Source organism: Punica granatum, chromosome 7 (genome assembly GCF_007655135.1).
Source record: "Punica granatum isolate Tunisia-2019 chromosome 7, ASM765513v2, whole genome shotgun sequence".
In the NCBI taxonomy this organism is placed as follows: Eukaryota; Viridiplantae; Streptophyta; class Magnoliopsida; order Myrtales; family Lythraceae; genus Punica; species Punica granatum.
In genome coordinates this window covers 26,534,415-26,555,156 of record NC_045133.1, presented here as the reverse complement: position 1 = coordinate 26,555,156, position 20,742 = coordinate 26,534,415, and the positions used below count along the sequence as shown (strand labels likewise).

The window sequence follows — 20,742 nt, the reverse complement described above, 5'->3', positions numbered from 1 at the left end:
TTTTTGGTCGGCTTCGTTGGATTCTCTTTATCTCTAGACTTTGGGGTATGGTAATGGGGAAGGACAAAAAAAAAAAAAAAATTAAAAATCATCAAATGCAATGATGTACATTTTCATCTGTTAATTAAGGAATGTAGATTTAATATTTCATGTCTTATTATACTAAAGTTATGAACTCATTTTATAACTGAAAAAGGAATATGAAGATTTTCATATTTTTTTAACCCTTTATTTTCTACTACAGCGGAAAATGATCCCGAGTGTAGTATGCTAATAGATCGAGGACAATCTCAACTTTATGTATGAAAACCTGTTCCCTGTTCAGTTAAGATAAATCAGGACCTACAAGACTTAACCGGAGTCCGAACGGCGGCAAACTATGTAAATAACCGTTTAGTGATGGAGTTAACTTCCATTACTACTCTAGTACGCTTCATTTTCCTTAAATTTAGTCACATTAGTATTTTACTTTTTTCTCATATTAAATAATAAATTCGCATATATATTTTTTATAATCATTATTATAATTAATTTTTTAATAATAAATTCCGTTACTCACGATAAAATATTTTTCATCAACTCAATCATATAATCATTGCATTTTCTTTTTTCTCCCATTTAATAATAAATTTTCACAAATATTTTTTTCTTACCATCATTACAATCATACTTAAATATATACATTAATATTTAGAATGGTGGTGAAATTAAACTACACACTATTATCAAAACGCCCCTAAGTATTTCCAGCAAGAGAGGCAGAATCGATTCCCTGGACCAAACATATGCACAACTTGGCAAAGAAGTTGAGAATAAAGCACAAGAAAGGAAGAAGCGGTTTTAGTATAGTAGCACAAGACGTCACTCGAAACCATGAGGTTTTGTATTCAATCGTTACGAGTGGGACTTATGTGTCCCTTTATTTAATTTTCTTTTCTTTTCTTGTACTGAATTTACATGCCTCCGTTATTATCGGAAAAAAAAAAAAAAAAAAGAGGAGCAGCAGTGCACTGTTTCCTACCCAGGGCAGATTTCACAAACCTCAGACAGAAAGACATCTTATGGGGTCCGTTCCAATTTGACAAACGAAACAAGCAAAAGGCAGAAACTTGTGTTGTACCAAAGTGCAATGGGTTCCTCCTGAGAAGGATAGGTTGTTCTGCAATGGCATCATCCGATCAAAGCAGGCTCGGCGATCTCGAGTTTGCCGTGCGAGCGGTCGAGTCCGGGAGCCTCGACCTGCACAGCATCTCCTTCTTCCTCAATCAGGCTGGCTCGGGATGTTTCCGGGAAACCGAGAACTCCCTGAACGTGAACATAGCCAAGAATGATGTTCCCTACTTCTTGCAGCTCCTGACCGCGCTTGGAGGGTCCGGGAAAGCCCGGACGTCCCTGAGGAATACAGAGTTCCACCTCATCGAGTGGGAACCACAGCAGGTGAGGAGACTCGGGGCTTTGCTCGAGGAGAATGGGAGCATTAGACGGGTCGTGTTCCGGAAGAACCGCTTTAAGGGGGAGTGCTTGTCGCAGTTATGCGAGATTCTCATCACGAGGAACAAAGGGATCAAAGATGTCGTGTTCTCAGAATCGGGGATCGGCTCCACCGGAGCTGGCCTGGTCGCTTCGGCTCTTAAGGTCAATGATAACGTGGAAGAGCTGCAGATATGGGATGACTCGATCGGGTCTAGAGGAGCTGAGGAACTGGCAAAGATGATCGAAGTGAACTCCACGCTGAGGGTACTGACAATTTTTGACTCGAGCTCATTGACAGCAACGCCGCTTATATCTGCAGTTCTGGGCAGGAACCGGGCTATGGAAGTTCACATTTGGAGCGGGGAGAATGGAGAGAAGAGCTCCAAGGTGGTGGAGTTCGTGCCAGAGAACAGCACTCTGAGGATATACCGCCTCAATGTCTCGGGGACTTGCAGGGTTGCCTGCGCCCTGGGGATGAATACTACTGTTAAGTCTCTCGACCTCACGGGAGTGCGTCTCAAATCGCGGTGGGCTAAGGAGTTCCGATGGGTTCTCGAACAGAACCAGACCCTCCGAGAGGTGAACTTGTCAAAAACATGCCTCAAGGATAAAGGGGTTGTTTATGTTGCAGCTGGGCTATTCAAGAACCAGAGAGTAGAGAGATTGTACCTCGATGGGAACTGGTTCGGTGGGGTTGCGGTCGAACATCTACTATGTCCCTTGAGCAGATTCTCTGCTCTCCAAATTCAAGCCAATGTGACCTTAAAGTCGGTAACTTTCGGAGGTGGAAGGACAAAGATAGGAAGAGACGGGTTATCAGCGATAGTGCAGATGCTGACTACAAATGAGAGCATCACCCATTTAGGCATTTACGACGATGACAGCTTGAGGCCAGATGACTTTCTGAAGATATTCAAGAGCTTGGAGAGAAATGCATCCCTTAGGTACTTATCATTAAAGGGCTGCAAATACGTGAAAGGAGATGTAGTGTTGCAGGCAATAATGGAAACACTCCAAGTGAATCCTTGGATCGAGAACATCGACCTCACAGGAACTCCTCTACAAGTCTCAGGGAAGGCGAGCAGTGTTTATCAGAGACTGGGGCAGAACGAGACAGCTGAACCTGAAGTGGATATGCTCAAGGACATGCCACTCGTGATGCCTAAGAGCTGTCGAGTCTTCTTCTGTGGCCAGGAATATGCAGGTAATTTCTCAGAAGTTTTAATTAGCATACAATGTCACACGCTGATAAAAAAACCGATGAATGAGTAAGTCTCCACCTTTTCTGTTGGCAGGTAAGACAACTCTTTGCCACTCGATATCGCAGAGTTTTTCTTCTCCAAAGCTTCCGTACATAGATCAAGTGAGAACGTTAGTTAACCCAGTCGAGCAAGCAGTACGGCCAGTTGGGATGAAGATAAGGACCTTCAAAGATGAGGAAACAAAGATCTCGATATGGAACCTTGCAGGTCAGCACGAGTTCTATTCTCTCCACGATCTCATGTTCCCGGGTCATGGTAGTGCATCATTTTTCCTCATTATCTCGAGTTTGTTCCAAAAACCAAACAATAGGGAGCAGAAAATGCCATTGGAAATAGAGGAAGACATCCAATATTGGCTTAGATTCATAGTTTCAAACTCCAAAAGAGCTGCCCAACAGTGCATTCTTCCCAGCGTTACCATAGTCCTTACCAATCATGACAAAATCGAACAATCATCCCAGAACTTGCAGCAAATTGTAAGTTCGATTCAGAGGGTGAGGGACAAGTTCCAAGGATTCGTGGAGTTCTATCCGACAGTTTTCACTGTCGATGCAAGATCTTCCGCATCAGTGAGTAAGCTTGCTCACCATATTCGAAAGACAAGCAGAACAATTCTCCAAAGAGTCCCCCGAGTCTATCAGCTCTGCAACGACCTGATCCAAATTCTATCTGACTGGAGAGCGGAAAATGATAATAAGCCTGCAATGAGGTGGAGAGAGTTCGATGAGCTGTGCCAAATTAAAGTCCCCACCTTGAGGATACGGAGGCATGATAACAGGGAGAAGGTGGAGACAAGGAGGCGGGCAGTAGCTTCGTGCCTTCACCACATTGGGGAAGTGATCTACTTCGATGACTTGGGATTCCTGATCCTAGACTGTGAGTGGTTCTGCACCGAAGTTCTCGGGCAACTTGTGAGGTTAGATGTCAGAAAGCATACCAATGGATTCATAGGCCGGAAGGAGTTGGAGAAGATCCTGAAGGGAAGTCTGCAGGGACAGATCATTCCTGGGATGGGCAACTCGAAGGTGTTCGAGAACTTGGAGGCAGGCGATCTCGTGAGGATGATGCTGAAACTTGAGCTGGGGTATGAGCAAGACCCGTCAGACCCAAACTCTCCGCTTCTCATCCCAGCACTTCTTGAGGAAGGTCGAGGAAGGATGCAAAGGTGGCAGCTGAGCAGCCCTGAGTGTCTCTACACGGGTCGACATCTCGAGTGTGATGATTCGAGCCACATGTTTCTCACACCAGGCTTCTTCCCTCGGTTACAGGTAAGACCAGAAGTATTATTCATTATTGTTTGCATCGTCCCATCAGCTTAATGGCATTCAGAAGATTGTTCTTTCGACAATGCGTAACCATTCATCCTGTCAATTATTCGATGTTTTCAATTTCTCATAAAGTATCCCTATCTTTTTCAAACTCAGGTTCATCTCCACAACAGAATCATGGCCCTGAAGAACCAGCATGGAGCAACCTACAGCCTAGAGAAGTACCTCGTCTTGATAAACATAAATGGGGTCCACATAAGGGTCGAACTCGGGGGACAGTTAGGGTACTATATCGACGTCCTGGCATGCTCCACCAAGAACCTGACCGAGACCCTCCGGCCGATCCAACAGCTGGTGATCCCGGCGATCCATAGCCTCTGCCACGGTGTGTCATTGACTGAGAACATCATAAGGCCTGAGTGCGTCCAGAATTTGACCCCTCCTAGGTACCGAAAGACCCAGTTTGTCCCCGTGCCGCTTCTCAAGCAGGCTCTCCTCTCGGTCCCTGCAGATGGGATGTATGATTACCAGCATACGTGGAGCCCGGTTATGGACTCAGGAAGAGTGATTCTACAAGCAGGGTTCGACTTTGCTCGGGACCTCTTATCTGACGATGACTTCCGAGAAGTTCTCCACCGAAGGTACCATGACCTGTATAACTTAGCTGCGGAGCTTCAAGTCCCATCCGATAACAACACCGAAGGTCCTGAAAACGTCGTCACTGAGGAGGCAGATGGGAGAGTTGAGCCCACTTTCAATGGAATTGCTAAGGGTGTGGAGGCAGTCCTACAAAGGTTGAAGATCATCGAACAGGAGATCCGAGACCTCAAGCAGGAGATCCAAGGGCTCAGATACTATGAACATTGCCTCCTCATCGAGCTTCATCGAAAGGTCAACTATCTTGTCAACTACAATCTGCAAGTCGAGGAGAGGAAAGTGCCAAGCATGTTCTACTTTGTTCGAACAGAGAATTACTCAAGGAGGCTTGTGACTAATATTATCTCGGGCATGAAAGCAATCAGACTCCACATGCTGTGCGAATATCGAAGGGAAATGCACGTAGTTGAAGATCAGATGGGATGCGAGATGATGCAGGTCGATAACAGGGCAGTGAAGTCACTGGCCCCGTACATGACTAAGTTCATGAAGCTGTTAACCTTTGCTTTGAAGATCGGGGCACACTTGGCAGCAGGAATGGGGGAGATGATCCCTGACCTGAGCAGGGAAGTGGCCCATTTGGCCGACTCGTCCCTTATGATGGGCGCAGCTGGAGCAGTGGCTGCAGGGGCTGTGGGGGCTGCTGCCGTCAGAAGTGGGGACCGATCAAGGGATGTTCGGAGTGATCAAAGGGCAGCCCAGCAGTGGATTGTGGATTTCTTGAGGGAACGAGGGTGCTCGAGTGGGAAAGATATCGCAGAGAAGTTCGGGCTCTATAGGGTGAGGTACAGGGATGATGGGCAACTTGCTTGGATCTGTAGGAGGCATATGAGCATTAGAGCATATGAAATCATGGAAGTCCCCATTTGAACAACTCTCCATTCCATTGGGCTGTCTGGCAAGTCTACAGGGCTGTATAAATTTCTCATTCTACTCAATAAACGGTTTCAATTATTCGAATAATCTAACAAAAACGCCCCATATAGAAGAAGAGCTTAGATTCCGTATGAAACCATCCGTTGTTAATTTTGCGTCTGAAAACAAAACAGGACAAGCATAATTATATGGATGCCGTGTCCCACTACCTTAATCATTGTGGATCTCATGACATAAACATGTGAATGTAGGGCCAATTTTCCAAAAGGATCACTAAGATCATGGGTCTTAACACATTATTGGACTATAATTAAGCGAATCAGCTGTATAAAGGTCACTGGAAGGAGGAGTCTGCCATTCGGCGAATTGGAAGGTGAAAGCAGATTGGATGGAATGAAAAGTCGAAAAGAGAATGGTTCTTATACAAGTAGACAACATTCACGGCTCGTAAATCATAACAGATACATCAACATGTCATGATCTCGGTCGCGTTTAAACATCCTCCACATACAAAGGATCCAAAAACTCCCACACCCAACATAACAAGTTATTACAGACAGACTACTACTACTAGCATTAGTCTTACATTCACTCTAATTCAGTCACCTGTGTGTCTTCTCTTCAGTCTTCAGTCTTCCGTCTCAGGACAGTACATAGATAGATCAGATAAAGGATCAGAAGAAGGCCCTGCTCCCGTAAAACACGCGGGACCCATTATTCTTTGAGGCCTGCTGCAGCTTCTCTTCAGAGCTTGAGCTCTTTCCTGGGCTGTCCTTCTCACTCTCTATATCCATAGGTAGCTTCATCTTCGCCAAAGACTCGGTGAACTGCTGCATGCTCTTCATGTACATGTCCACTATGTCCTGTTGCTGAACTGCGTTCTTCTCAGGCTCGAGATTTACAGTGATAACAGGCTTCGCAATTGGACTGCTTGAGATCCCAACTGAGGATTCACTATCCCCAGTGTGATCCTTCTGGGCCACATTCGAAGACTTAGACTCATGCTCCTCACTTGGAGTCGGAGACTTCACTGCTGCAGCTGGCGTTTCCGAGGACTGAGAGCTTGCAGGAACAGAGGGAGAGGAAACCCCATTGGTCGAAACACTGCTCGGGGGAGAATCAAGCTCAGGCGGTTGTATTGATTTGAAGGCTCCCTTTGCAGAGTTTTCCTCCGAGTGGACCTGATTCTCAGCATCAGAAGTGACCAAACTCTCAGAGGTCTCGGACTCCAAACTCTCACACGGGATCCCAAAGTACTCCGAGACCATCATCTCATTCTCATTCACAATCTTCGGATCTGGGAACTCAATCTTGTCAAACTCACTCGGGGTCGGCTCAGTTGCCTCAGATTCTTGAGTAGTCACATCAGTAGAGGGCAATGGCGTTATTTCCATCACTTCAGGAGAAGCTCCATGGTACGAAAGTGAAAGCTGAACAAACCCCGCAGGTGAGTGAAAGAGATCGGTCGAAGAGAGGGAGAACTCCTTCTCTAACTTGCCATTTTTCATAATGACCTCAGACAGCGGAACCAGAGCGAATCCAAGCAACTGGTCCTCAAGATAGTTCTTCACCCGACTCAACATCCATACCTCGCACTTGAGGGAACAGTCCACCTTCCGGACATTGAGCTGAAGGTTGTCATTAAAGACAGGGTTCCGCCCTCCACCATTGATGATTTTGGTCGAGACCGTGTTCTCGGGATCGCTAGTTAAGCAGAGCTTAGCATACACATCCTGCTTGTGGTATATGCAGATGTTGTGGATGTCACGAGCTTGGTGGATGTAAACCTCGAGAGACCCAATGAAGCTGTCCGAGCCTCCATTGGCACCTTCCATGCCACTCCCATTGAACTCGATCTCCTCGGTAAGCTGGGCCGAGTTCCGGGCGAAGAAGTCGGAAGGCTGCTTCTGGACCTCTGGGACAACAGAGCTCTTGAACGACGAGACTACGGACTGAGGAGAATCCATGGAGTCAGCTCGAGAATTCGATTAAACCTGCAAAACCACAAGATCTCTCAGACACTTCAAAATAGCAGCAGCCTATCGAAGCTCAATACCCCTTCTTCATTCGCATAAGGTAATTGCTCTTCATGTCCTCAGAACAAGAAATTGAGAAATTTAATCAACCAAAGAAGAACAAGCAAAGAGTGTATTCTGATCAAAAGCCAAAAGACCTCTGTTCAATCAGAATCAATTAAACCCTAAAAAGAATGACCCCGAGAACACAACAAAAATCCAACCTTGAACTGGAATTCATTCAACAGAACATAAACGTCGGAGACCAATTGACAGAAGCAAGCAAACCCCAGAAACCTCAAGACCGAATCTTCTCGAGACAAGAGAACCCAAACACCCCCCCAATAATTGAGCCAACCCCCCACCCATCAAGCCCAAGACCCTACCACGATTAAAATAAGCCAAGACCCATCATCAGCTTACAGCTCCCTGTCAGAAATGAACTGTTTCCAATAAAGCAACGAACTTTGCCGACAATTAAAAAACAAAAATCGCCGGAATCCATGGGAAAATCAAACAAAAAGAGCAGCAAACCCGATTTGCCTCGATTAAAGCCAATTCTCTCCGGGAGAAGCAATAAGGAACTCCAACACCCACAAAACAACAAATCACGGGAATGAAAAATTTCGGTCCTTTCTCGTTCTGGGTGTTCGTTCTTGCCTCTTGAACTTCGAGCAAGTGGCCGCAAATTCAAGATCCGTCCGAAACTCAATTCAAGAACCGAGGACGAGGTGCCCCTGCTGGGGAAGAAACAGCGAAAGTATTGCACAGTGTCCGGCTGCTCTGCTCCTCTGCTGCTGCCTCTGCTCTGCTGAATGGATGGATGGAGAATTCAGGGGGGCGCGTGTAGTGGGGGTGGGAGTGTCGGGGGGAAGATTCCGTCGGATGTGTTTGTATTGATGATGGGAGAGCAGTATAAATAGCAGGGGAGGTTTGATTATTAGTTAATTTTAATTAGTCTCCTAATTTCCCCTTTTTCGGATACTTTTTCGGAAAATCGGGGGTACGGATGGAGTCCCACGCGCCCGGGGGGTGGGAGTGGGCTTGGGAGACGGCGACGGGGACGAATGAGGAGCGAGATGAGTGCGGATCGTATTGTAATACTCGGTGGCCCACCTAATGGAAAATGAGCACCCCCGTGAAGTGAACGGAGCAGCCTCGATACCCAAACCCAGACGAGGATTAGTGTCGTCCCGACATCAAGTGATTTTACCGAAAATAAATTATTGGGCGCTCGTAAAGTGCATGTGAGTCGGTCGAGGTGCAAAGCAAGTTGTCTTTCGGAGAGCCAGACGAATCGCGGGTTTCCCGTGTTTACATTTTCTCTCTTGAAATAATTTGATATGAAGACGGGGATTTAAGATGGAGAGATGGAGTTTCTTAAAATATGTCACCGACATTCGTTACATAAAACCGGAAGTGTGAAGTAGCTTTATCGGTTGATTTATGTGGCTAGCTACGCATAGATGGCAGGTTGGGATCAATATGATTGCTTGTTCAGAGGATAACCGGCCCTGTCCTCGACTTCGCTATCCAGGTTACTTGAAGAATGATCGATTCGGTCCCAGTCCGAGGAACTTATACTAAGGATTGAAATCCTCGTGTTGTAGTTCTTAAATTTATCATATATGGAAAAAAAAAAAAACTTTCTTGTGTATATATCCACTTAAATTTATGTTAACTCTAAAATTTCTTAATATTTTGCTCACTTGACAATTTGTAATAATCAAAAGCTTAAAACTTAAAAAGAAAGCCTTTAAAAAAAATTTGTATATCCACTTAAATTTTATGTTAATTCCTAAATTTCTTACTATTTTATTTACTTGACAATTTTTAATAATCAAAAGTTTAAACCTTAGGAAGAAAGCCTAAACATTATAGACATGACATGTGGCCTCCTACGACCAGAGTTTAGTTCATTTAATACTAGCAAAAGGACTCCCACTTCGTTGCGGGTCCCTTATTTTTATTATTTTGAAACATAAAATTTACAAAATAAAAAGATTGATTTATGTACTTTTTGTTTCTCGTTATAAAAAAATAAGTGCTAAATATCTAATTAATCATTATTAAGCATGATCAATATGTAATATTTTTTATATATGAAAAAGAACCATTTATCGTTTCAAAACGGTACAAAATCGATTTTGATAACATTGTGTTGTCACGGATCCGTTTTAATTTTTTCAACAATACTAAAGAAAAAATTAGTCTTAGTCAATATGTTAGTCTAATAATGCATTTTATCATAAAACTAAGGATTTTTCTAATTTCACAAACTAAAAGGCACTATTTTATTTGGTGATAGAATTCAAATAGGCTTTTTATTAATGTGGGTCGATTTTAGGTGAGTGGTCACTTATTATTCTTAAGTAAACCCTCGAGCGTAAGTCTTGTAATTGGAGAAAATTACGATCGGAGAAGTTTTATCTCTCAGTGGGTTGACCTCGGATTCAAGTCTTGTGATTTGAGAAAACTCATAATCATGAGAGCATTATCCCTTAGTGCGTTAATCTCGCACAAAACTAAATCAATCGGACGTATTGAACTTTTGAATATGAAGTGATGGGCACCAAAAAATTAAACTTTTATATTGAAATACAAAGGAAATTTAAAAATATTATTAAAACTTTTAAAAAGAATAAAGGGATGATGGTGAAATTTTTGAATATCAAGTGTTACACACAAAAAAATGCCAATTAAAAAAAGACTATTTAAATTGGCGAGGAGTTGAAATAGGCCTTTTATTAGCGTGAGTTGATTTTAAATGAGTCGACCATTGTTATCCTCAAGTACAATATCGGGTGCGAGTCTTGTGATTAAAAAAAATTAACGATCAAGAAGATTTATTCCTTATTAGGTTGAACTCGCTTAAACCTAGATTAGTCGAATTTTAACCTAGATTAACCGAATTCTATGAACTTTCGAATATCAAGTGATTTGAATCAAATTAACTTTCAAAGAAATATTAAAAATTAATTAAAAAAAAACAAAAACAAAAGAGGGAGGGTGGCTGATGGTGGGAAATCCCACCCCACTCGCCACCAGCATCCCCTGTAAACAAGAGTTATATATATATATATATATATATAAAAGATAAGATATAAGATTGCTACATAAGATAAGATGTACGGATACGGTTTATTCCAAAAAAATAAAGGAAGGGGATTCTTTCCATTCCAAAAGGCAAAAACTACTGTTTTGGTCTGTGGATGGGCGACTCCTCGTACGACGAGGCTAATGCTTCCCATGTGGTGATTCTATTTAGCATGATTTGATGTCTTCTTTATGGAGTCATAAAATTATGGAGGGAATTTGAGGAGATTATAACAAGTACATAAATTGGTCTATGATATATATGGTTGAAAATGCATGTACGATGTATTCAAGTAAATTACTTATATCTTTCAAAGTAAAGTAATTCATTCACATTTTACATAATTTACTTCAATTATAAGTTTTTAGGTTGAGCTTTTTCAAATAAATATTTGTATATACTATACATGCATTTTAGGTGTATGTATGATAGAAGTTTCACTAACTTATCAAAAAATCATAGGATTTGCACAGGTATATGGCTTTTTTTTATATATATAAAGTTATAACTAAGAACTTATATAGCTTAAATATGCATCTCTAATATTATAAAATTCTAGCATTACATCTCAATTTCAATTTCTAAAATTTCGAAAACTTTCGTTTCACTACCATTTTTCAAAAACGTTTACATCTCATATACTTTAAAATTCTGAGAGTCAGTAGATGAAAACCAATCTTGTAATTTTAATAAATTAATAACTGCTGATAAACTACCCACTACTTCATAATTTCTCTCCCAATTTCTCTCCAATTTCATTCTCATTTCCTCTCTGCTCTCTCCAATGTGTCTTTGGTATATTTTCATAAGTAACACAATTTTTAATTATACATACGGATCTACATAAGTCAAGTTGACAACGAATGATATTGTACGGAGTGCAGGAAAGACGGTACATATATATGTATGTGTGTGTATATTTAAGGATCATCTGAGATCTTTAAATTCAATTTACTCTTCCTCATTGCTTCCAGACTTAAGGCGAAAGTTGATATTCGAATAAACTAAAAGTAATGAGAATTAATATTTATAGACCAATAAATGTTGCACTTGTCTTAAGCAAGGTTTTAATGGAAAAGAGAACATTAAATAGTTGCTTAAATTCGCCAGTTCCTTCTATTTTTTCTGAGTGTGGTTATTAGTTATTTTGTTCTGCACTTTTGGCGTCATTTTTTTTTTGCTATATCATTTATGGATGTAATTCTACTCCAAGGAGTTTCTTCCGTAGGGTTTTTAGATTTTTCATACCGTACAGATCCAATATGAGCAGTTAAATTTCTCTCATTTAATATGGACTGTTCACTGTACATAATTTATTTGTATGATTTTTATTATTTACTTTTTTATTTTCTTCTCACAAACCTTCACAAGTGTTACAAATTAGCCCTTGCGTATGAACCAATAAGGAAGTGCCACGTCATCAACCATAAATCACCTATCGAACCGCCTGCATTAATTAAACTGTACCTCTAACCGATACGGTTCACAAATTGGGTTTAACTATTATCTAAAACGAGTGCATGGCAATGTATTTTTTAGTCGACAAATCAGCTTTAAATATGCATGATTACATAGGACTCCCAAATTAATATAAAACTATGTTTTGTTTGACATTTGAGCTGAGTTAAAACTCAACTCTATTTTAACTTTGAATATATATAAATTAATTGAATTATGAGAAAAAGTGTGAAAAAGTAATAAATAGTTGAGAGAAAGTAATGATTGTGTTGTTAAATTGTGAGAAAAGTAACGAATAATCGAGAGATTTATGTATTAAAAATTGAATTGAAAAATGATTTAAAAAATTGAAAAACAAGTAATAATTGTATTATTGAATTTAAGATAAATAGAGTTGAGTGGAGTAGAGTTAAAAATAAGTTATAAAATCAAGCAAAGGGATATATGTTTGTGAGCCGATTCATAGATGTAAAAAAAGTTATATATCAGAATGAATGGCCAAACAGTGATTGAGCTAATCAAAAAGACCAAAAAAAAAAGAAGAAGAAAAAGAAAATCTATTTTCATGTTTCAACTCATAAATCTAGCAAATAGATTGTAGAGTAGAATATCACTGTCGCCACCCTTATTCATTAGTCACCATTTTTACCCTCAACATATTTTTGCAACAATTAGCCCCAAACGTTGGTATTCCGTCTACCATTTATACCATTCCGTTAACTTCCATGACGGAAAATTCATGGACGGCGTTACCTTTTCCCTCACTGTTCAGTTATGGAAGGGTATAAATGGTAAACGGAATGCCAACGTTTGGGGCTAATTGGTGGTAAAAATATGTCAAGAGCAATAACGGTGGCTAATGAATAAGTGGATGGCGACAGTAGTAGTCTACTCTAGATTGTACTCACTAAAAAATAGTATCACAATAAAAACCAGTGGAGATACTTTCTTGCTGGGAAAATGAAAATATGTACCAAATGTATGAATTGAAGTTCATCTCAGTGCAATACCTCTATGCCATCTCAGTAAGGACCCATTCTTCATATTTATCCACAGAAGATATATCTCTTTGCCTGAAACCATCCATATAAAACAAGGAGAAAGAGTCATTAACAACCATTTTAGGAGAAAGATTGGTAATCTAGATGATCCTAAGCGATCTAAGTCACTACCATCATTACTGTATCCTTAATGTTGAGAGATCTGAGCTCAGTCATCAGTTGGCGGTGATGGAACCTCAAAGACGCCAGTTGACGTTCCATTCGGCGGCCAGAGGTTGTTGTGCACCACCTTACCCTAGCGGCAGTGCGACCGGGATGGATGTTCGTTGAGATGGTAGCTCTAACCGGTTTTATTTTCTAAGCCTATTCGATGATTCAATTGAAATCGTTTGATTGAGTTGTATAATTGAGATTCTTGTAACCCGATTTGCTTAACCGGTTTGGTTCAATATTACACATAGCACAATAACATGAATCCACGTTATCAGCCCAAATTTGTGATGTAGACGAGCGTTGAAGAAAAGAATCATGGGTGAATATTACATTTTATATAATAAAGGAATCATGTCGTGATTTTTTATTATTATTTTTGAAATTTTAAAACTTATAAAGATGAATGGTCTAAATTAGATTGAGAGGTATTTAAGGGCTCAAATTGGTGTTATATTGTGTGAGAAAATTTAAAATCTGTACAGTAGAATTTGGATTCGATTTTACCCTAAATGAAAAATTAATAATAGAACAAATGGGAAAAACAAAAGGGACAGAAAATTCCGTCAACATTACCATTTCAAAAACCCTTCAAAATCATCTACTTCGTTACATAACTATTAATAAGTTCTAATTTCGATTATTGTCGATGGAATAATTGTTATTTTTTCCTGTTTTATTCCCACCAATAATTCCCTTTTAAGAAGACAAAAGAAAACAAACATATTAATGTGTGGAGTCAATTATTAGGCAATATAGGTTGCTAAAATTATTTAAGGAGACCTAAGGACACGATCTCTTTGACCATTAATATATTGCTACAATAAAGACAAAAACGGCTACCAATTTGCTTGGTCTATTTGCCATGCAAATCTAATCACTTAATGACCTTTTACAGAACCATATTCTTTCCCGCCGGGGGGGATTTCTTGCTTGAAAAATGGGTAATTTCAAATAGAAAATGAAACCCTAATTTACTTCCTTCTCCTCCTTGTAAATGAAAAAAGACTAGAAACTGCACATTCTAAGAGTGGTAAAAGGAGATTTTTTTTAAAATAATAAAAGAGAATGTAGCACGGTAATGTATATCACCGTCTGATAACTAAGAAATTTCAGATTCGATAACTGGTGAAACTATCCAAACTCTTTTTATTAGTTATTTAGAAATTTTATTTTGTTATACTTGATCCATGAGCCTCCATTATAATCGAAAATGAGAAATATTTTAGTGAAATATGACCGGTTAAGATTTTCTTTCCTCTTGGTAAAACACTTTTAATATGGTGATCTGATGTTAAGGACCATAGTAAAATTATAGCTTCGGGGAATTAATTTTTTTCTTTTTTTGTGGGTCCAATGATATAACCATCCCGAGGTCATGTCCCAAATTATTCAAACTAAAGTTAGTATTTTCATAGCCAAAATAGTAAAAGTTAATTAGTGGAGCAATCAGTGGTGGCCCAATAATTTTTTCAATAAAAAAGATGACCACCAACTTGATAGGAATTGGATCACTATTGGATTGATATTTTTGCTCGACCTTTGAGAGATATGATTTGTCCAAAGTAGACTTTGGAGGAGGTGACATGTCGGGCCCTTTTTTTTCTCTTTTTCGAGATGAATGATACTTTCGACTTTGTTAAAGAAAAAAACAAGAAAATAGATAAGGTGATAGTGATGTAGTTCAATAGGGTTGGTCCAATATTTCAATTCGTAAAGCTCTAAATCCGATGCTACCGAAAGAGAAGCTCTAAATTCAAATTATCACGAATTCATAAATGAGAATTCTCATTACTAAACGATTCGCACGATCCCAGAGTTTAACTTATGAAAAAGTAAAGATAATAGGATCAAGTGCTCCTATTGATGAATTTCTATTATGTTCTAGGTTTTCGTATTGTTCATAATCTTAACCTCCATTTTGTAGAAAAAGTATTGATAAAAATAAATGAAAATCAGAGTAGATGAAAATTATTTGCTTACGATCTTCCCTTCCCCACCACCACCCCTTTTTTTGCTTGATCTAGGCATATGATTTAGTAACTAGTAACTACAACTATTTTCTTAATGTTATCATTAATTTCTGATAATTATTATTTATTCAAACTTTATAATTCTATTTTGGATCATCTAATGATTGCCTTAGCTATGAGTCTAGAACTCACGTTAAGCTATAACACGAGCCCTACCGAGGGGCACGCTGATGTTTGCTACTTGCTAAATACAAATAATCTCATTTGAGATATACACTAATTAAATGTATCTTGGAAAAAGGAAAAATAAAACTAGAAGAATTTATTAGGAATTCACGATTGATTGATTGATTTTAAAACGTATCTTCCCCGCCTAATGTAGATCTTGTCCTGAGCTTGAACTTATCGAGGAATGTGGCCCCGTTTGGATTCACAACCTATTGATTTTAACTTTAATTTTAACTTTAATTCAACACACTATACAATAAAAATACACATTTTTCAATTCAAAAATTTTAACTTTAACTTTAATTCAACACATTACATAACAAAAACACACGTTTCCCAAGTCAAATTTATAATCACATCTCATTTGTCTTTTTCCATCATTAAAATCAAAATTAAAATTAAAGTAACTTTAATTTTAAATCCAAACGGCCCTTGATATAGGAAAGCACAATTCATTACAGTACGTTGAATCGAATTTGAAAAATAAATTTCATTTATTGCAACAGAGGATAAGATTTGACAAAATGATCCTCTCGTACCGGCCTTTATTTTTTTGTTCCCTTTTCCTTTTTGTATTTTGGCTAAATGAGCAGATTTATGAATTGATTTTTTAGGTATTATATCTCCCCACTGTGGGATTCGAGAAGAAGTGTCAGCAAATCTTGACTCTTCTTGAAATAAAAAGAAAAAAGAAATCAAAGAAATGTTAAAAAAGAAAATCGTGGGATGCCAACGTCTCCAATTCTTTGTTTAATGAAAAATTGCATAAATTGTTAATGGACCCTTTGACTTTTTTAACCCTCACGAACTTACCACCTAATCCCACTTTCCCCACATATTAAACTATTCAGCAGAACATTCCTGATTTCTTTTTCGTACAAAATGTCATTTATGCAATAACAACAAAAATCACGATCGTTCCGAATAATCAATATCTAGAAATCAACTTATATAATTCGTGTCAATTTTTATGTTAGTCTTTCAGACTGTATATCTTATTTTACGGATCTTCTAGTTCGATAATATTAGGATATGTTATGTCATACGACTCGAGAATTATTTCGGTGTCTAGAAGTGTTTCGCGATCAAAATAAATATGGCATAGTGGATTGGGTCTGCCATGGTTTGACTATTGTGGGCTTTCAGGGCTACTAGAAGCTCAAGCGATGCCATTGCCCGTGATGGAAGAAAAAGGTTCCTTTTAGCCAATTTGCTTGACTTTTCCATTCAATCCATTGGGTTTTTCTCCATTGAAGAATCCAATGGCATTAAATATTTTGGCCAATGAGAGGGCCTTGTCATTTTCCATTTTTTGATTTGGAGAGGAAATCAAGTATCATCATTTAATTGTATGCAACCGTAAATTTACTATTTACAATGGAATTTTACAAATTTGAATAGACTTTGAAATAAACTGCTTTTTTATTCTCTAATAATTGATTTACATTCGCCAAAAAAAGAGCTATGAGTTATGATTTCATGAGACCAAAGAAAGCTACATATAAGCCGAGCTTACCGTGCCTATTCCAATCAATACTCCTCGTTAAGCTCATAATACTACAAGACCCACTTAACGTATCAAGTTCTAATGTATGTAGGAGTTACAAAATCCATCTAATTCTCTCAATTTAACCGAGCAAGCTAGCATATACCGATACGAAGTACATTTATCATAAACTTGACCGGACCCTAATATTCGTCGTTTAAAGTTTGAGATTTTAAGATATTCAATTCGGCTTGCAGCTAATCCTGGTATCGGTTGCGGATTCCACTTTCAACTTCGCTGCCATTCTCGGCTCGAGCCTAATAACGTAATCCACAAACCCGAAAGGCTTCAGGTGTGAATACCAATTTTTCGTCTTCGAAGACTCAGACGTTTGGTTTGGTTTGTCAAAGGATGTACGCCGCCCATTAAATATATCTTGAAGTTATGTCTTGTCTTGTAGGCAAGAGAAGACAATCATCTACCATAGATGGGCCGATTTTATATTGGAATCGCGGATGGGCTTAGAACAGGCCCAGGCCCAAGACAAGCCCAAGAAGACTCTTATCGAACTGCAACGGTGTCGTTTTCCAGCAGATGAGATATTTACGTCTGAACCTTTTTCGGCCGAGAGGATTTTTTGTTTTGTCGGCTTACGGAACTTGTTGGGGTGGGAAGTAGATAGAAAGAATCGATAGGGACGGAGGAGGAGAGTGGCTGAAGCGGAAGACTATGGCGTCGGCGACTTCTCCCGGCACGGGGTCCGACTCCGACTCCGACCTCGAAATGGATCCTCCTAGCTCCGTCGACGCCTCCGATTCGAGCTCATTGGTCCCTGCCGCCTCGTCGAGTGGTCCGGTGGTGTGCTTTCTCCGCTTCGCTGGAGACTCAGCTGCCGGCGCCTTCATGGGCTCCATCTTCGGCTACGGTCTCCCTCTCTCCCTCCCTCCTTATCTGGATACATGTTTCTGGTGTATATGAGTGAATTCAGGCTCTTATACGTGTCACTTGTGCGAACATGGAGGATGACAAGCCGATTGCGCCATTGCTCTTTCATATTTAGGAACTCGATTTGGTTGATGGTGAAATTCGTTTCGGTCGATGAGCTTGTTTGGGAGGATATCGAATGATAAGTGTCGTGGAGAGTTGACTGTACAGTTACAAATGTGTAGGATGCTTCCTCTTAGTTGCACCAGAACAGTTTTCGTAAAATGCATGAAGTCCGTGATTACGGTGCTCATATTTGTTGATTAAGCTTCTTGTTCTATATCTAATTGAACTCAATGCGTCATTATGTTTCTGCTCTTGTGATGATAACGCTTGCAAATGATGATACTCGGATGTCCGATTTTACACCACTTAACTCCATTTATCTTCAATTCAACGACACAATTATTACTTTTTCTTTTTCTTCAATATTTTTAACCATTCAATTCAATTTTTAATACTAAATTCTCTCAACTATTCATTACTTTTTTCACAATTAAATAGCACGATCATTACTTTATCTCAACTATTCATTTACAATTCAACGACACAATCATTATTTTCTCTCAACTATTCATTACTTTTTCACAATTTTTCTCATAATTCAACAACACAATCATTACAAACCAATTAAAATTAAAGCTCAACTCTACTAAACTCTAAAACCAAACACAACAAAATATTCATACAAGTCAATCCTGTGATGAAGTTCATGCAATATGGTTATTTCTGAAATTACATCACTGTTGCTTCTGTTCTCTTGGGCTTTGGGTTCGGATTAAAATAAGATCTTCGGCGTATATTCCTGTCCTTGATGCAACAAGAACTGTTCACGTATCTTTGCATATGGGTTTTTTTCTGGTGCTAAAGCTATTGTTTTTGCTTGAGTAAAGAAAACACTGTGAACTTCCTTGGACAAAAGTAATTTAGAATGACAATGTCATAATGCTCACCTTGTGAATGTGGGGTCTCTTTGAAGAGAAAAGCAGGGCAAAGGAGATAAAAGATGGAGTACTCGGTTCAAAGATTATTCCCTTAATGTCTCATTTTGGGCTTTTTCCTGTATCATTTTGCCTGACATCAATATATATATTCTAATTCTTGACCACTGATATCCCGAACTGGCATGTCTATGTGATATGCACCTGGATATAGGAAGAATACAAACTATGAGTGGCTTTTGTCTGTGTCCCTCCATTGCGTTTATGCTTGGGTCAACTGGAAATGATTGATGTAGAATTTCTTTTGAGACATTGCTGTGGTTGTGGTTCAGGTGCTGGATTAGTTAAGAAGAAAGGTTTCAAAGGTTCCTTTACAGAGGCAGGGTCTTCTGCTAAGGTAGATGGAAGTTCTTATTTAGAAGCTAAGATCATTTTTTCCCTTATTTTGTTGGTTTGTTTCCTTGTCGGCCAAATACCTGTGTCTTTCTTCAACAGTTCCTCAACAGATGCTTTTTCTTTCGTTTTCCCTTTAATTTCATTTTTCCATTTTCCCCCTGGTTTCGCCGTGGCAGGCATTTGCAGTTTTGTCTGGAGTCCATAGTTTGGTAGTCTGCTTTCTGAAGAGGCTTCGAGGAAAAGATGATAGTGAGTCATCTATGCCCTATAACTTGTTAATTACTTACTCGCTGCAATTGTTATTTACATTTCTTGCTTTTGCAGTCTTCAATGCAGGAGTAGCAGGATGTTGCACTGGTCTTGCCTTAAGTTATCCAGGTACTTAATTCATAAAATAGTGAATGGGATTCAAGAGGGCGATGGCTGTTCAGCACTGCAAGTGCAATGGATAGGAAAAAAGAATAAGACATTTAGCTTACTGCACTATTTTTCTGTTAAGTTAGAAGTTGTATACATTCGAGCAGCCTTGCTCGTTTGCCGAATCAGTCTGAATCTCCCTTACTCGTGATTGTGGTTTACACGATTGGTTTCAGGTGCCCCGCAGGCACTTCTACAGAGTTGCCTCACATTCGGGGCATTCTCATTCATCATTGAAGGGCTGAACAAGCAGCAGCCGGCTCTTGCATATCCATACTCGACGAGGAAGCATTTAGACAAAGCTGTAGCTCACCCTAATGTCTTACCTCTTCAGCTTCCTCTTCCAGATGAGTTGAAAGGCGCATTCTCTTCTTTCTGCAAGTCATTAACGAAACCCAGTGGCAGCAACTTTTCTGCTTATCGGTGGTGAAATTTCCACGCAAATTGGTTGTTGCTTTATCCCGTTTAGAATGTCGCTGTAACTTTTGTACTTTTTAGTAGTCAAATTGACGGATCAAACATTATTATCCCATGAAAAGTTATAGTGGTTGTACCATGTACCATTTCTCGATGTGTGCTAGGCAGTGTGTGAATATTTATGGATGTGAGGATCATATCAATGCGGAATATGTGACTTTTGACAGTAGCAAACGCAAAGACTTAACTGGTTCATGGTTTCTGATTTAATTCGATCTCAAGTAGCTGCTCGCCATTTGCTATCCCGAATATAGGAACAGTTATTCATATCGAAAGAAAATTGTATTGTTTCAACATAAACTTTTCTCGTTGATGAAAAGGGGCACCGGATCTAACCTCCAGGCTCTGATTGGATGCTACAATTGCATTCGACAACATAGGATTCGAATTTCTACGACATTTGACTTGGCGCTCGACAACGAGAAAGTTCGATTATCATTTCACTTTTATTGCCCGCTATTTTCCATTTCGACATTTCCCCTGTCCGCTATTAGTTCGACTAGCCTCCCCTCCCTCGTTATCA

The 20,742-nt window shown here is 39.4% G+C and overlaps 3 protein-coding genes across 5 annotated transcripts; 2 read left to right on the top strand and 1 right to left on the bottom strand.

Annotated features, from left to right (window-relative positions):
• Nucleotides 1-919: 919 nt before the first annotated feature.
• Nucleotides 920-5,628, top strand: LOC116215130 (protein TORNADO 1). The gene is made up of 3 exons (XM_031550721.1): nucleotides 920-2,677; nucleotides 2,769-4,003; nucleotides 4,160-5,628. The coding sequence occupies exons 1-3, from the start codon at nucleotides 958-960 to the stop codon at nucleotides 5,528-5,530; spliced, it is 4,326 nt and encodes a 1,441-aa protein (XP_031406581.1). The 5' UTR covers nucleotides 920-957; the 3' UTR covers nucleotides 5,531-5,628.
• Nucleotides 5,629-5,925: 297 nt separating this feature from the next.
• On the bottom strand, nucleotides 5,926-8,447 carry LOC116215131. 3 transcript variants are annotated; one of them, XM_031550722.1, is made up of 2 exons: nucleotides 8,212-8,447; nucleotides 5,926-7,530 (listed from the first exon to the last, which is right to left on the bottom strand). In XM_031550722.1, the coding sequence occupies exon 2, from the start codon at nucleotides 7,501-7,503 to the stop codon at nucleotides 6,211-6,213; it is 1,293 nt and encodes a 430-aa protein (XP_031406582.1). In that variant the 5' UTR covers nucleotides 7,504-7,530; nucleotides 8,212-8,447; the 3' UTR covers nucleotides 5,926-6,210. The 3 variants fall into 3 exon arrangements, with proteins under 3 accessions (XP_031406582.1, XP_031406585.1, XP_031406583.1); XM_031550725.1 differs by having other exon boundaries at nucleotides 8,086-8,212; XM_031550723.1 differs by lacking the exon at nucleotides 8,212-8,447 and adding an exon at nucleotides 7,776-8,074.
• Nucleotides 8,448-17,648: 9,201 nt separating this feature from the next.
• LOC116215633 (chloroplastic import inner membrane translocase subunit TIM22-2-like) lies at nucleotides 17,649-20,393 on the top strand. The gene is made up of 5 exons (XM_031551418.1): nucleotides 17,649-17,929; nucleotides 19,262-19,326; nucleotides 19,502-19,574; nucleotides 19,650-19,703; nucleotides 19,919-20,393. The coding sequence occupies exons 1-5, from the start codon at nucleotides 17,734-17,736 to the stop codon at nucleotides 20,170-20,172; spliced, it is 642 nt and encodes a 213-aa protein (XP_031407278.1). The 5' UTR covers nucleotides 17,649-17,733; the 3' UTR covers nucleotides 20,173-20,393.
• Nucleotides 20,394-20,742: the final 349 nt, after the last annotated feature.

What these genes read in the sequence shown, in the direction of transcription:
- LOC116215130 (XM_031550721.1), top strand. Translation starts at nt 958, where the DNA reads ATGCCTCCGTTATTATCGGAAAAAAAAAAAAAAAAAAGAGGAGCAGCA. An exon ending in CTGTGGCCAGGAATATGCAG is followed by an intron (nt 2,678 to 2,768) that starts GTAATTTCTCAG and finishes TTCTGTTGGCAG; the next exon opens with GTAAGACAACTCTTTGCCAC. An exon ending in GCTTCTTCCCTCGGTTACAG is followed by an intron (nt 4,004 to 4,159) that starts GTAAGACCAGAA and finishes TTTCAAACTCAG; the next exon opens with GTTCATCTCCACAACAGAAT.
- LOC116215131 (XM_031550722.1), bottom strand. Translation starts at nt 7,503, where the DNA reads ATGGATTCTCCTCAGTCCGTAGTCTCGTCGTTCAAGAGCTCTGTTGTC.
- LOC116215633 (XM_031551418.1), top strand. Translation starts at nt 17,734, where the DNA reads ATGGCGTCGGCGACTTCTCCCGGCACGGGGTCCGACTCCGACTCCGAC. An exon ending in GGGCTCCATCTTCGGCTACG is followed by an intron (nt 17,930 to 19,261) that starts GTCTCCCTCTCT and finishes GTTGTGGTTCAG; the next exon opens with GTGCTGGATTAGTTAAGAAG. An exon ending in GCTTCGAGGAAAAGATGATA is followed by an intron (nt 19,575 to 19,649) that starts GTGAGTCATCTA and finishes TTGCTTTTGCAG; the next exon opens with TCTTCAATGCAGGAGTAGCA.